The sequence below is a fragment of the Lissotriton vulgaris genome, chromosome 6 (genome assembly GCF_964263255.1).
Source record: "Lissotriton vulgaris chromosome 6, aLisVul1.2, whole genome shotgun sequence".
NCBI lineage: Eukaryota > Metazoa > Chordata > Amphibia > Caudata > Salamandridae > Lissotriton > Lissotriton vulgaris.
This window is the reverse complement of record NC_141694.1, coordinates 491,449,069-491,466,059: the sequence shown is the minus strand read 5'-3', so window position 1 is coordinate 491,466,059 and position 16,991 is coordinate 491,449,069. Positions and strand designations below refer to the sequence as shown.

At 43.1% G+C, this 16,991-nt stretch overlaps 1 protein-coding gene across 13 annotated transcripts in view; it reads right to left on the bottom strand.

Moving 5' to 3' along the window:
• RIMS1 (regulating synaptic membrane exocytosis 1) overlaps positions 1-16,991 on the bottom strand; it is a 1,970,833-nt gene that overhangs the window by 441,535 nt on the left and 1,512,307 nt on the right. For all 13 annotated transcript variants that reach the window (XM_086926498.1, XM_086926484.1, XM_086926488.1 and 10 more), the window contains one exon: positions 4,473-4,585. In XM_086926498.1, the coding sequence (XP_086782624.1) occupies positions 4,473-4,585 (113 nt within the window). The remainder of the gene's footprint in view (positions 1-4,472; positions 4,586-16,991) is intronic.

Below are 16,991 nucleotides of genomic sequence, written 5' to 3'. Positions count from 1 at the left end.
ATAGGGGTTATACATATTTTAAATAAAAACAGGAACACAAACGACCCCACAAACGACCTATCACTCCTCCTTGGTGCATCCTTTTACCCTTTCAGGCCTAGATTACCTAGGTAGACTTAGGCATGTGCAGTCACTCAGTGGATTCTTACCAATATACTGCACATGACAATTCTCTAAATTCCTTGTCTTAATTCTTCAATAAAGGAACTCAATACAGCTCATATCCGGTCACATTTCCCTCATTTATAAATAAAAAAAATGTATAGTGTGCCATATGATGAAGAAATGTTATAATAAGATTTATAGTCTTCATCCAAATAGCGGCTACTGTTTGTTTTTCCACGAGAAGCAACCCTTTAATGCTGTTCCATTCATTAGAGACTCAGGGGGATTGTTTCTCCCCATAGGAATCCCGTTCTGGTGTTGAAGAAGCACCGCAATACAAATCTACTTTAATCACTCCAGTACTTCTCAGATTGCCTCAAGGAAGCATCCGGTACTTTTACATTCTGTCTGTGTAATGTGTACTGACTAAAGTACCAACGAAGCAACATTTTAGCCAACAACTCCCCTATGCCAATGACAGTTGCTTGATTCTGCACTTTAGTTTGTATGTCAGATCATCAGCAAAACACACTTTTAGGTCCTAAATATTCTTTGAAAAATATTATCCCATTGCGTGTAGATTACCAATCAATAGGCTCACTCCTCCTCCGTACTTCCCTACCCTAGGGCCAGGCTGTTCTCTTTGTGCAAAGAGCCACAACCGTAAACAGGAAAAACAAGCTAACCACACATAGGTTCCAGAGGGGTTCCACAGTGAACTCAAGTGACCTTAAGAACCGTAAGACTGGCTGCCTGCATATCCAGTATAGATATTATTCTAGAAGGCGCTTCAGCTACAATGAAGGGTAGCAAGTGAGGAACTGGGCTTGTATTGGACACTATTTGTTGTAGTAGTGATGGACGTCTGAATAAATGTGTAGGGGATATAAGTAGAAGGAGACAAGGGAGAGGGAATTGATGAAAAGTTCCTTAATACACCTGCACCTCTCTTTCACTCCATTACTTCACTTAACATTTGTACCTTTACTTCACTAGAACAATGCATTGAATACTACTCTGCACTCGCGTGCATACAGACATGTTTTGTCAATAAAGCTTTTCAAACATGTTCAAACATGCCCCCACCCAAAATGGCTGCCCGGGTTGTCAGTCTAGTCTTTTGACACTTCTAACGTGCATCCTACCTCCTCATACGCCTAAGACCTGGAAGCATGCAGCAAGGGGCCTGGAGCAAGGGTAGGATAGGCGATTGTCGTTCAGCCACCCTGCCTTCAGAGCAACAACGTGCTCTGCCTGCCCAGTCAGTTGTAGAATAATGCTGCAATCTGCTTTCAGAACAATCATATGGAGGGCCGGAAGAAAACCACATCTGCTGTTTTCTTTCTGCCCTGCTATACTGTCGGTTGCCATTGATTTGACTGGAGAATTACAGAATTGATTTGATCTATCTGTCAAGCACTCCATTTCAATAATAATATTTTGGAGTGCAGTCTTGAATTTCTTATCTCGGATGTCCCCCGTAAAGTGCTGGTCGCTTTAAATTAGACTGTTAAAATAACTGGGGCATCCACGATTTCAATACGTGATACCTTGTGCCGGCCCGAAGTTGCAACTAACACGCCATAAAGTTCGAATACGCATGCTCTGGCGTAATTAAGATAGATAAGTCCATCTCTAGTTCTACACTCGTATGAATCCTGAGATTTCCCTCCAGTTCGAGGAAGTTTTTCACTGACACGCAATAAAATCTGAACAAACTGCCGTAAGACGAAAAACTAGTAGGCAGGTCTCGGTACATTTCTGCAGCCGTGAATGGCATCCGCAACTGAATTTGAATGAGAATGGTTGTGTAAATGGCCTTGATTACCTACCGAAGCACATTTTCCTCATTTTGATTCCTCACCTGCGTAGCCACTATTGTCAGGGACATAGACTAACACGTTGCTGCATTGCGCTGATGGAAGCACAGATGGGGAAGCTGAGTGAAAACCATGGGCCTATGTGTTGTGACCCCGCTGAATAGGAGTGACAGCTGGGAGACAGCCACGGTTATCATTCATCAGTCAGTGAATCAGCACGGGGAACAAGAGTTCACAGGTCACACCACCTTGGAAATATTTTGGAATATCAACTCTTTCTCTCTGTTTGTGTGCAACAGTCTTCCAGGGAGTGCATGTCCGAAAGTGGGTTATTGGAACCCTTGACAAGATGGCTCGCTTTAAATTAAACGCCAAAGCAATGCATTGCAAACGTGGTCCTGGGTGTACCCTACATATATCGACCGTCACCTTCCAGAAGAAAGATCCTGCTCATAAATAGTGAGCTAACTATTAACCTCCTCACTAAGGAGTAATACAAATCACAGATCAGAAGGTTAACAATTGTTTACTGGCCAACCGGAAACCGAGTAAATCCTGAGAATTTTCAATCAACTATAATCAAGTAAAAGAATAAATCACACTTTATACATATTCTGAAACCCTCAACCCTGCCCAGTCGCTTTTGCTGCCGCCATTCCATCTCCATTAGAGTTTCCTGAAAATCATTATTTTTGACAACAGAAGGCCCAAATCACAGAGAAACATAAAAGTACTGGTAGGGTTTTACATCTCTGCCTCAATGAACTTTTACATGTTTTATTTTATCCAATTCGCATCCAATGTAGTGCACCTGAACAGCTGTGATAGGTGCACGTCTTCAGGAGTATTACTAGATATTTCATGCGACACATGCCGTGGGCTCCTGTTCTTTCTTCACAGAAATCCACATTGCATAATTTTCAGCACAGGGGGATTGGAACCTGCTGTACAAATGCACATTATTTACAATGTAAGAAAACAATTTTCCTGGTGGACAATACCCTTCCACTAACAAATACTAGAGCGATCTATTTCCATTTCATCATGGAAAGGTAGATACTTGTCCTTTGGCTGGAGTAACTGTCCAACTATTTCCAGGGTGGGAAGATATTTGCATTAGATATTGTGAATGCCCACATGTGTACAGGTTTGTGGACTTTCACCGACTTACAAGGCAAACCATTCCTTGTAATGCTGACTTCCCATCCTACAAGTGCCCTTTATAATTGAGCATTTCTCTACACTCATGATAAAGAAATTCACTGTAATGAACGCATTTATGTGCCAAGAATCATTCTTTTAATTCCTGGCAGGCATAAACGTAAGTGTATGGCGGAAAATCCTCTGTGATCATGGTCCATTGCCTTTAAGGTCAGAGAGCAAGATGGCTTACCCGATTTTTGCACCTGAACTCTTACTTTACAGCTCGTTGTTCCAGTGATTTTCTTTTGAACTGTCTTCACTTTTTTGCGATTTTCACTTGAAAAAAAGTTGTTTCCTCAGTAGTGAAGATGATCATTGTTTTCTCAAGAAATACATTGTTGGCTCCAGCAGACCTCGCCATGTTTTGCCCATTACCAATTCTTCCAGTTAGCTCCATACTCATGAAGAATGTGGTCACCAGAGGGTCCGGCTAGCTTTTAGGGCAATTAGGAAGTGCCCAACGGGCTGGTTTGACAGGTCAGTATGTGTGCTGATTTTTGCTTGTTTGTTGGCCTGTTTTATGATCTGCTTGACCGATTTTTATTGGCAATGTGCCTGTTATGAAAACAAACACGACCTGGAGGAAGCTTAAATACATGCACTCCTACATATTTTACAAAAAACGTATATAGCGAGTCTTTACAGATCAAAACTGATCCAATTTGTAAACATGGACCACTTTATTAGCTATCTAATTCATTAATGGGGGCAATTTTTATCTTGGTGGCCAGTCTCACCCTGGGTCTTGTCTCAGTTTCATGACTTAATGGAACCTTCAAAGCACCTGAATGCATATCTGGCCAGGTTCCATTAACGTGGGAGCAGTGAACTTTTTTTTGCCCCTATGCATGCACAAACAGGGACAAATGTTTATGTGAAAATCCCACGTGTGGTTTGGCTAAGAAAAGCTTATAACGTGTCATTTGTATTGTTCCTTTCAATAAAGAACAGAAATTAGATAACAGTGTGGTCAGTAATTGAAGTTTTTGCTTTTGTTTACTTCCTGGTTAATGGAGAACTTACCTCAGTGCTTGTCGACTTGTTAAGCATTTGAAATGCGACCATAATTTTCCGACAGTTATATAATGAATTTACTTATAGCACTTCTTGTAATTTCACACAATTCTGCAGAAAGTAAAAATATTGGCTTTTTTTTTACATAATGATTACCTCATATAGCAATGTCTGATCTATTTTGTATGGCGTGCTGAATGTTTGGATCAATAAGTTAATACACGTTATTTGAAGTAAACATAAAAAAATATGTTCCCAAAAATGCCAGCACTGATCTACCACGTCATGAATGTATCAAACAGGAGACGACATACATACTAGCACCCTTACCTTGGTATATTGCTCGCGCTCCAGTTCTTGACAAGACCCAGAACCTGATGCCTGCTTAAAACGATTCACTTTCAGTTTCATCTGTCGTGTTCGCTCTTCCACTACTAAGTTTGCTGAAAAAATGTACAATAGAATACTATTAACAGAGCGGTCTTCGAGAACTGTCCAGCCATTATTTCTAAAAACTTTTCAGTAGTTTTATATCCTCTTTGATTAATTGTGAAGAGTAATAATGTATTTAATGTTTTTCATTTATCTAGTTTATTATTGTGTATGTACTAAGCACACGCATACCTGAAGGTTATATGAAATGGAATTAATTATTATATGCTACAGTAAATGATTTAGTTTAACTACGCTCTTTGGTGCTCAACCACTTAAGGGGAACTTGAACATCTCCATCGAATAATAGTGTAATCAAGTACACCGAAGACATTTAACACAAAATCTCTATATAAAAAACACAAATGTATCTGTTTCTGCCTGGGGTGGACGAGGACCGGAAATGCACATAACGTCTGAGGCCAACTGGAAGAGATGCGGCTGAGTTGTTTGCATATCGCTTGCCCAAACGGTAGTATGCTTTCCTCCACCAAATGTCCATCACTTTCCTGAGCATTTATCTTCAACACGCTTTCTCAAGCAACAAGAAAAGAGGAACAGGAACCGGTTAATGTCGGATTCACACTGGGGTGCATTATTAAATCTGTGATCACGCCTTAACGTTAATTGCTTTTCAAGATTTAAATCTGTTATCCAATAAATACAATCTACAGATGCTGCAGATTTCGAAACGGACAGCATGAAGTGCAATGAAATGCCCACATCCCAGTAGGGTGAGTGGGGAAGCGTATCAGGAAGCATCGGCTTATGACAATTTTCATTTCAAATAACATTTAGGTATAGCCTCGAATCAAGTCCATATTAATAACATTTCGCCCATGACTGCAGTTTTTAGGAGGTTCTTATAGATACGTTTAGAATGTGTCTACTGTATAGACTATGAGGAGGTGCTGATTGCTTTTATTGGAACAAAGCATGTGACAGTGATGTTACAGATATGTATTTACTTTGGTTTGATCATTCACATAAACACATAATTTCAAAATGTAACATTTTCATGAACATATACATGAAATCAAATTAACAAATTGTCTCGAAATGCAACATCTTTTAAAATTATAGTCCTGCATAAACTAAGTGATGATCACTAAAATGTATGGTATGCATTATCAATTTATTATCTATATTGCTTTTCACTTCTTTACTTATTTATTTAAATAATCATTTATTATATGCCTATTTATGTATTCCATATTTTTTTGTTTTATTCAACAGCAAATGTTATACCTCCATTGATATCTTTTATTAGTATTGTAGTTTTTAACGACTTATTAATGCCTTATCATTAACTTGTATTACATTATAAAACTCAAAAATTTCAACACAAAATTATAGTCATGCATAAACTAAGTGATGATCATTAAAATGCACCAGCAAGAAATCAAACTCAGAAACCATCTCCAAACAGGAGGCACCCCCAATATAGTATCGGATTTAAATGGTTAATGACGGCTGCAGCCATATTTTTGTCTGGTCTTTATTAATGGCTATGCCCCTCTCTTTGCATAACAAAGCAAATGTCACCACACCGTTTACATAGGCCTACAGGGGCTTGGACCAGGTGCACAGTCCTACAGGAGACTACAGGATCATTAAAATACAACAAACAAATCATGGGTCAGGATGCAAACCTGGAACATATGAGTAAGCTCAGGGAATTCTCCTGATAGTTCTCGGTTTAGACCCCATATAAATTGCATATTTTACAGAGGAAAGTGTGATTCTATCATCCAATGGAACACTTCAGCAAGCGCGGACCACAATTTCGTTCTCAGTACAGTGTTGAAGGTGCATGTTAAATATAGGAGCTTTCTTTTGTAGTAGCAAATAAATATATACGCTCCTTGTACTAACAAGGGATGCCCACTGAGAAAATGAATGCAAATAGTGTGATCTTTGAGCCTATCTAGCTAAAAGTTGAAAAGGAGGATCTGCAGAGGAGAGTGTGGATTGCAATCTATAAAGTTTAGGAGGTGACAGGAAATGGAAAACCTCTTCTTTTTAAAACCATAAGCTGTTGATCTGCAAAACCATGGACAGTAACATTGTCTAACTTGGCTGTATAAATGTGGTTTATGACTGTGGAAGATATTAGAATGCTGAGGTGTTGTCTATATCTACATTATAAACGTATATGAAAGAGAATGAAAATGTGTCTTTTACTACACGGAGGTTTGAGCAGATTCACTGTGGCCAACTGCTTGGTTGGCACCTGAGGTGGAGTCAACGACCATCCTTATGAGATGGTTATGCACAACAGCATTTGAAAGGCAGGTCACTATTTTAGTGCAAATAATGCGTCATGCAGTCAATGACAATACCCATAGTGTGCCTATATGTGTTTAGTTAAATGTAAATGTATTTGTCTTACAAACATATTCCCCATAAGGTCATCTCTATCACTGAATGAAACACTCAACATTTTTTGCATTTGTAAGGGAGTAAGGGAAACACTGACTCGTCAGGGTAGTTGCACTGTTATTTGCCTTGATGAATATCTGACAATGAAAATATATGCTGATCCTGCATATCTCCCTTCCAGAAGGACTAGAGCCTTCGTTTTATGACGAAAACATGGTATGTGCTAGCTAAGGCCACAAAATTAATGAGGTTTCTCTCCTTGCATTGCGGTAGGCTTTATATAACAGAATCTCGCAGCATGGTGTTGTTGCAATACTTATTTGCTGGAGAGAGGACTGATTAATCGCTAGTTGTTCTAACAGATTCTATTGTATCCAATGGCCACAGCTGGTCAATCTCTGGTCCGATATTCCTTTGAAATAGTTGATTGAAAACTGTTGCTCTGCAGATTCCTGGATCTACCCACATGCATGCTGTAAAGGGAAATTGCTATTTGCTAATCCTATGTCTTTATTAAAAACTGACAGTTATGTGGATGAGAAGATGTTGTTAAAATACAACAGCTATGTTATGCTATTCATTTAAATTTAAGTACTGATGCAGAATAGATCATTTCTTTTGAAGAAGAAGGCCAATGGTTAATTTTGTTATTGGCTCAGACACTTCACTTACAAGTTTGACAAGAACGGTTTTGCATATTGTGAAGCACCTCGAATTCCATTAAGAGCGCATGTAAAATGGAAATTATGGCAGTCGTCGACCAAATTAAGCACCATGTTTAAATAACGTGGCAAGGAAAGGATATCGTGACATTATGGGACACATTCTCTGGCGCTAATATTTTCATCCATTTGAACTAGAAACAACATTTGTGTTGGAATTTGCAAAATATATAGCAAATTATATAACAAATGGACTAAATCCATAAGTGTGCAGGAAATACCTCAGATACAGAATGTCATGATTTCTCTGACAAGTGTATATTGTTTCATCAACAATCTGTTCTTGAAAGATAAAAACAACATAAGCTTTCTAATTTCAATCGGTGCCCATTGTTGGTTGCATCTTGTAGGGAAGAATCTTAACAATTTGTCTCTTCTACATATATTTTGTTACAATGCAAAGTGTTTTTTTCCGAAAATTGCAAACAATAAAGAAGCATATTCTTATTCTAGTAGTTCACTTACTAGCTCACTATTTGCAATAAACATTTCCCCATTTGAAAAGAAACGGATATTGAATTCTTATTACGTACAAAAAAGCAATATAAAAATGCATAAAACATATCTCGCAGGCAGGTCGCTCCCCACGCCACCACACGGCCACCAGCTGCCTCGTACCTGCTCCCTGCCTGTTTTCCCGCCGTTTCTCAACGCCGCGTTCCTGCGGCCCGCCCCCTGCTTCCCATTGGCCACCCGCTCCCGCCACGCAGCTGCTCCTCCCTCCCTATCCCCCTCTTATGGAGGCCGGCGCAGCGGCCACGCCGCTGGCGCGCCAAAGGCAAGCCCGTCTGCGTCCGTCCGCGCATGGACCGTGCCCAGCGCCAGAACCCCTGGATCCCGCCAACGCCACAACACCAGACTCCGCTACGACGCCAGCACCCTCTATGCACTCAACGGCAGCCGAAACCACACCTGATTCCAAGCTGCCCCAAAACGGACTCACTGACCTTTCTCCTCCCACACCTGCAGCTTCCCCTGCGACATAGCCACCAAACCTCCAAGGACTGGACCCAACCACCTCAGCTGCATACTCCACAACACCCGCTCCGCACACAAACACGCCGTCGAGCTCTGGGATCTGCTCGACACCTCCGCCCCAGACATGGCATTCCTGACCGAGACCTGGTGGAATGACTCCTCGGCGCCTGACATCGCAATAGCCAACCCGGACGGCTACAAGATCACCCGCAGGGACAGCGCCAACGGAATCGGAGGAGGAATAGCCATCATCCACAAGTCCACCCTCAAGGTCGCCACCCAAGCAGACGACATGCTCAACACCGCTGAACACCTGCACTTCCGAATCCACACCAACCCCAACACCACCCTCAGAGGAACACTCATCTACAGACCCCCGGACTCCGAGCTCAATTCAGCGACTCCATCGCCGACCTCACCAGCACCCACGCACTCGCCTCCACGGACTACATCCTCCTCGCGGACCTGAATTTCCACATCGAGAACAACCACTCCGCCAACTCCGCCACCCTGATCGACAACCTCACCAACCTCGGCCTCAGACAACTCGTCACCACACCCACCCACGCCACTGGCCACACGCTGGACCCAGTCTTCTCCACAGGCACTCACGTCACCTTCGGCCACACCACCGAACTCCACTGGATCGACCACCGCTGCATCAATTTCACCTTCAATAAACCAACCACACACCACCGCATCCAACAGCTACCTCGCCGCTGCTGGAGCAAAGTCACTGAAGACCAGCTGATCACCACCCTCGCCCAAAACCCAGCCACTGACCCCACCAACCAAGACACCGCAGTCCGCAACCTCAGACAGTGGATCGACGACTGCTCCAACACCCTCGCCCCACTCAAGAAACCCTCCAACAACCATGCCAGCAAGCGAGCCACCTGGTTCACCGACGTGCTGCAGACTTCCAAACGCGCATGCCGGAAACTGGAGAAGATATGGCTGCACAAACGCACTCCGGACAACCACGCAGTCCACAAGGATGCCACCCGCAGACATCACCACCTCATCAAATTAACCAAGAGATCCTCCTTCAAAGACCGCCTGGATAACAACGCACACGACAGCAAAGTGCTTTTCAGCATCGTAAAGGAACTCTCCAACCCCAGCGCCAACGCCAATGACATACCGCCCTCACAAGAACTGTGCAACTCACTGGTCATCTTCTTCCACCGCAAGATCACTGACATCCATGACAGCTTCAACACCATGACCGCCAGACTACGCCAGACCCCACCTCTCCTGTGAACACCATCGCCAACCGCCTGACCTCCTGGTCCAACGTCAACGACGAGACACGCAAGGTCATGAACTCCATCCACTCAGGATCTCCGTCAGACCCGTGCCCACATGGCGTATTTAACAAAGCAGATGCTGCCATCGCACCCCAACTACGGAAGGTCATCAACATCTGCTTTGAAACAGCGACATTCCCGGAAAGCTGGAAACATGCCTAAATCCACGCCCTCCTCAAGAAGCCCAGGGCAGACCCCAAGGACCTCACGAACTTCCGGCCCATCTCCCAGCTCCCGTTCCCGGCAAAGGTCATCGAGAAAATCGTCAACATGCAACTGACCCGCCACCTGGAAGACAACAACATCTTGGACCCGTCCCAGTTCAGGTTCAGACGAAACCACAGCACGAGACAGCCCTCATTGCAGCCGCAGATGACATCAGGCGCCAACGAGACAACGGCGAAACATCAGCCCTCATCCTCCTGGGCCGGCCAGCCACCTTAGGAATGGTCTTCCACGCACTCTAAAGACACGCCTCCAAGAAGCCGGAATCCAAAAGAAGGTCTTGACTGGACCACGTCCTTCCTCTCCGACAGAACCCAGAGCGTCCACCTCCCGCCCTTCTGATCTGAGGCCACCAACATCATCTGCGGCGTCCCCCAGGGCTCATCCCTCAGCCCAATGCTGTTCAATGTCTCCATGGCCCCCCTCGCACAAGTGGCCCGCCAACACAACTTCAATATCATCTTCTACCCTGATGACACCCAGCTCATCCTCTCCCTCACCAAGGACCCACACACCGCCAAAACCAACCTCCACGAGGGAATGAAGGCCGTCGCCAACTGGATGAGGAACAGCCGTCTGAAGCTGAACTCTGACAAGACGGAGGTACTCATCCTCGGACCCATCCCCTCAGCCTGGGATGACTCCTGGTGGCCGACCAAACTGGGAACAGCACCGACACCCACCGACCGTGCACGTAACCTAGGATTCATCCTCTACTCCTCCCTCTCCAAGTCAAAACAGGTCAACACCGTCTCCTCCTCCTGCTACAACACCCTCTGCATGCTCCACAGGATCTACAAGTGGATCCCGACCAAAACAAGAAGACAGTGACACAGACCCTCATCAGCACCAGACTGGACTACAACAACGCACTCTACGCAGGATCCCCAGCCAAAAACCTACGACGACTACAACGTATTCAAAACGCCTCCGCACTACTGATCGTCAATGTCCCCCGGCGCAGCCACATCAACCCCCACCAGGGAGACCTCCACTGGCTCCTTGTCGACAAGAGGATCACCTTCAAGCTCCTCACCCACGCACACAAAGCACTCCACAACGCCGGACCAGCCTACCTGAACAGCAGACTCAGCTTCTACACCCCCACCCGCCAGCTCCGCTCTGCCAGCCTTGCCCTCGCCGCTGTTCCCCGCATCCAACGAACAACCTCCGGTGGCAGATCCTTCTCCTATCTCGCTGCCAAGACCTGGAAAACCCTCCCTACCCACCTACGGCAGACCCAAGACCTACTCGCCGTCAGAAGACACCTCAAGACCTGGCTCTTCGAGCAGTAGCGACAGCGCCTTGAGACCTTCATGGGTAAGTAGCAGGCTTTACAAGTACTCTGATTGATTGAAGTGTAATAAGCTCTTATATTGCCTCATGTACACACCTCACAGCTTTTTGGTCTTGTGGTTTATAATGTAATGGGATCTCTTCATGGCAATATTGGATCATAAATTGTTAATTGTTAAGTATATGTATAACAAACACTGATGTCACTTGCAGTGGTCCAATCAAATATATTGTGGCCTGCATGGGCTATACATTCGCCCACAACCAAAAAAACGTTATTACATGATTTAAAAAAAACCTTTGCAAATTACAAAAGATAAGATAAGAAAATTATTACACATTAAAAAGAAGATAAAACCCCAGTCCATTTTAAAAGACCTCCGTGTCACCCGTTTTACGGAGTTACCTTTTCTTTAAATGTAACCCTTTGGGGCAATGGGGGTAATATCCAAGATTTGGAAATAGAGTCCCACATTAAAGAAAATAAACCCCTGTTCTTGATAAAAGGCCCCCATGCCCCCCATTTCACAGAATACACAATTGTAATTGCACTTTGCCGACACGTTAGTGTTAACCATTTGGTTCGTTGATGGTAATGACCAAGATTTGGAAATCGAGTCCTGGAGCTTGCCGACTTATGCACTGCGCCCCTCTAGTCCTTCAAGGAGGTTCTGCCAGTTGTTTTTCTAATGGAGGTTGCTGCTAATAAATCACCTCCCCTAGTTTTTTAGCAGCAGGAACCATAAACCTTACTAGAGCACAGTTTAGGTTAGTGTTCCATGGATCAAAGCAGGCTAGTACTGCGGCTCTACATGATCTGACCTCGTTACTGATCCAGCCTCTCCGTAAAAGGGACCTTCTTTCCTTCAACAGATTTAGACACAGGCAAAGGATATGTGTTATGTCTTCCCTTTGGTTTCCACAAAACCAACACCAATGCTAGACTTGTTCTCTTTTCCATTTGGGAAGATGGCAGGACAGGTTAATCACTCCCATTCTTACTTTTAAGAAGCAAAGTTTAATGCGTGTGGTGAATTGCAGGATTAGATACCCCTGAGGCTTCAGCTGATCGTATGATCTAAGAGTCATCCAGCCGTGACTTCTTCTTGCGAGACTTGCCTTAGCTTTTAGTAAAGAGAGTTTTTTAAAGCTTATTTTTCCTAGCCTTTTAAATTCGATATGACTAACTTGTAAATCCCAAAGTTCGTCAGGCTTAAAGTTTTAACTTGTCTTGCCCAATAATCGTACCCTGCCTACCATCGTTTTGTGTGCAGATTTAACCATAGGTGTTGCGCTAAGCTGCCTTCTTTAGACGACCTCAGTTTGTGGCAGCACATTAAGAAGCTTATCAATCTGGCCAGTGATTGGTTGCAGATGCCCAGTTCCAGCCTGATTTGGGCAGGTGACGTGTGTGGTGGTAGCTGGAACACTGTTCTGAAGATTTTGGCAATGATTTTATTCAACTGGCCACTATCAAGCCCTTTTAGGACCTCGCTTCCGTATGCTAGTGTAGGAATAACTCTTGCCTGTACTGCCTGCGGTGTTGGGGCGAATGTTGGGCCAAAAAGCTTCTTATGAATAGAACTGAGTGCAAATGATAGTGCAACTTCCTTTTTTTTGCTCTTCTAGGTGGGTTTTGAATCTATTGTTATCGAAGAGAACTCCTAGATACTTGTGGCACTTGGATTCTATGATGCTTTCAGAATTTAGGACCCATGCCAGCTTCTTGGGCCTTCCGGGACGGACCACCAACACTTTCGCTTTCTTATTATTTATCTGAAACTCGTTCTTTATTGAGTATTCAGCCGTGGCGTCCATAAGTCTTTGTAGGCCAATCTTTGTTTTGCTTAGGAGAACTACGTCATCGGCGTATAGGAAATTTGACAGATGAAAGCTGGCTAGTTTAGGAGCATGAGAGTTTACCTTGTTTAGGGCTTCTGGGAAATCTGATAATAGATTAAAAAGTGTGGGGGCCAGGACACATCCTTTTTTTTTGGCCTTTAGTTGTTGCGATCGGTCGTGAAAGTCTGGAGCCGTCCCCGATCTTGATCCTGACCCATGTGTCCCAATGCTGAAGCTGTATGGCTCTCAAAAGATCATTTGGGATATTCAGTCTGGAAAGCTTCTGCCAGAGCATGGCCCTGTTGACGTTGTCAACTGCAGCTTTATAGTCTTTGAATCCCATGTAAAACAAACTAGAGCTAGTTACCGTCTGGTCTATCAAGCAAGAGAGAGTCATGAGATTAACTGAAGTTCCTGTATCACTTGTGAAGCCGGTTTGGTTTGGAGGAATCACTGAATGTTCGTCAGCCCATGCCCGAAGTGAGTTGAGCAGTGTCCCAGTGAAGTACTTTTCTTCATTGTCGATCAAGGCGACCAATCAGTAGTTCACTGGAGATTTCTTGTCCCCTCCTTTGAATATTGGCGCGAGAATTCAACCTTGCCAAGAGGGCGGAATGACATTCTTTTGTAAGATGGAAGTAAAGAGTGGCGAAAGCTTAGAAGCCCAGAAGGCCGAATCTTCCTTTAACAAAGCTGGAGGGATGCCTCCGGTGCCTGGAGCTCCCTCCTTCCGGCCCTTTTTAATCTGTTTTACAATTAGGTCCTCCGGAACAAGTTGGCATTGGTAGGGAGATTCTTCCGTGGTTAGCGTTTTAGTTATTCGCTCTGGAGGCATGTTTGTTACTTTTAGAGTTTTGCTGCCCTCTTCTCTGGGGTATGGATCGACTGTGTCATCTTGTTGATTGTTGAAGTGGATGTGCAGGAAAGAATACCACTCAGATTCCAGTACATTTGATGAAGCGGCTTTCAGGACATTCCCTCCAAGACTATTGATAGTGCGCCGGAACCTCGCAGAATTATTTGACTTAATGTCTTGTTGTAATTTAGCCCAGAAAGAATTCCAGTGAGCCCTACGATGTTCTCTTTTAACTATCTTTGCGGGCTTCTCTCAATTTTATTATTGTTGGTGGGTCCATTGGCTTTATTATTAATTCCCGCCATAGCCAGTTCATGGTTCTTTTTGCTTATCGTATCGTTGGGTTCCAAGCGGACCACTGATTCGACCCATTTGATTTTACGTGCGTTATTGGTTTAGCGTGTCTGTCTGTCAATTTTGTTGTAAAGGTCATCCAATTACCCATAAGATCATTGGTTGTCCTATTAGTACTCTCAAAAATGTGTTTTGCTTCCGTTGTTACCTGCTGTAGATTGTTAACTGAGCACTTAATTTGTTTCAAATTGATCGTATAGCTTTCAAAAGCTTGAGCCCTTGCCTCTGCGTGTTGCAACAGACTGGTGCTAAGCGATATTTCTTGAGGGCTGTGGTCGCTTTCTGTTCTGTTACGGAATCCAAAACCCAATATTTGATGCAGGAGGGAGAGGCTGACAAAGGTGTAATCAATTAGAGAGGCACCATTTTTCGATAAGTATGAGAGGCCGGGTGGTTTGTCAGGAAGAAAGCGGCCGTTTAGGGCTCTAAGATCAAGATGTTCCAGGTTTCTTTGTAAGGAGCGTCTCTTCCGGTCTTCCTTGAACAACCAAAAAAACAATTAAACTTACTTAAGAACGTATTAAATATAACATGAATGTCTCATTGCCTTAGCAGACTCTCCATTGATACAGTTGTAGCAACTGTGTTGCTTAAATTGTTTTAGCCACCCTTGACTTTAATGGGAGTACGAAATTTTTTGTGGGCAATCTTACTAAAAAAAGTGTCGTTTTTTCCTGAAAACAAGTTAACTTTTAGTTCAAGAAACCTCTTGCAACTTCTTCACATCAAATGTTAGATATTTAGGCATTGCTGAAAGGAATGTGAAGCATGGAAAATGACGCCAACCTTTCGAAGGCATACGAAGTAGAAATGCATGATGACACACACCTATAAGATATATGCTTAGCTGGAGGGATGTCTTGATTGATTTGGTTCACCATTTCTAAAGTTTTAAAACATAAAGGTAACTTTAGCATTTCCATTTAGCTGCAGCCAGAGCTAGTGGCCCCTCTTCGACTAGCGTTGTCATACTTTCCAAGTAAGACAGCATGTGTTATCATTCTAAGGCGACCATCAAACTATGGCTAAGCTATGATATTTTACAGCTTTTTACTTTCTAAGGGTAGGAGGAAGAACCAGATTATCAAATACAGTTGATTTAAAGTCTCTTCAGGAAAGAAGGGCAGATTTCAATAATAATTTGAATATTCTATGTCATTATTTTAAATTAAAGCAGTGCTTACTGGAAGCTAATATTGTTTTATTGCACAGCTAAGAACTTCCGTGTTTCTGTTTTTCATAATTTTGGATTCTCGGCACTCTGTTTAGATTTTTAGGAAAACTACGGCTAACACATTTCAACGTTCAACCTTTGTACAACAGTAAGTTGAGGTTTCAGCCTTACTCGCTTCTTTGGCTAAATTATGGGCTTCCAACATCAAAGTGGTCTCAGTAATCAACATGTGGTTTTTACAGCATTATGTGAGTGCAAATCATATCCGAAATCTAAAAATACTCCACATGAAAACCATTAAATGAGCTCAAAATTATTATAAGGAAAGGGTGTCTACAGTCTGGCCAGGATGGCTGCAGTCATACATTTAAATACAGCCAATATATATAAAAAAAATTGACATTGTCAGTGTTTATCATGAAAATAAGACACGAATCCAAACCTGGCTGACCTACATTGGATACCCCTGCTGCAAGGAGACCACTTTTTAAAGATGTTGCTTTAATAAGACATCAGTTGATTTTGTTGAATTGTGCTGGTTAAGCACATCAAGGCTTTGGCCCTGCATTGTGTCCCGCAATTTATAATTTAGGTATCGCAATGAGGGTCCCTGGTTATTTTGGTTACCACTGACAGAAAGACGATCTGGTTGCAGGACATTATCAAACTCATAAAATTACGCTAGAGGGAGCCCGCTCTTGCATAAGCAAAAAGTGTTCGTCTAACACAACTATGTAGTAGTGAAGCTGCGCTGACAGGTGTACTTGAATTTTCTTTAATGAGATTCACTCTACATGACAAATAGTTAGATATAGTATGTGATTATCTGCATCTTAGGCAGTGCCAATCAGGTACAGGGGGCATTTCCTGTTTCGTCTCTGCACCTAATCTGATCAGTTCTTTTTTTTTCTTTCCTCACCAAGCTTTGAGCTAATGTAAAAGTAGGTTATAATCCACAAAAAGGTGAGTATCATAAAGAACAATGACTAAAGAAACGATATGTGGATACTCATATGAAAAAATTAAGTAGTTATGGACTGCATATAATCATTTTAGACCTGGCTGCTACACTTAAGCAGCATGGAGTGAAATTTGCCTCCGCTATCAACAATCCAGCACTGCGATTGGGCACATTTCATAAAGGTATAATTATTAGGACTCGTTGTTTTGATAAATCGAGCCACACAGGTGAACATAGACAATATTCTAAAGAGATTTGCTACCAAAGAAATAAGGGGTTCTCATACTTCTTATAACTCATTTGAAGGAATCAAGATA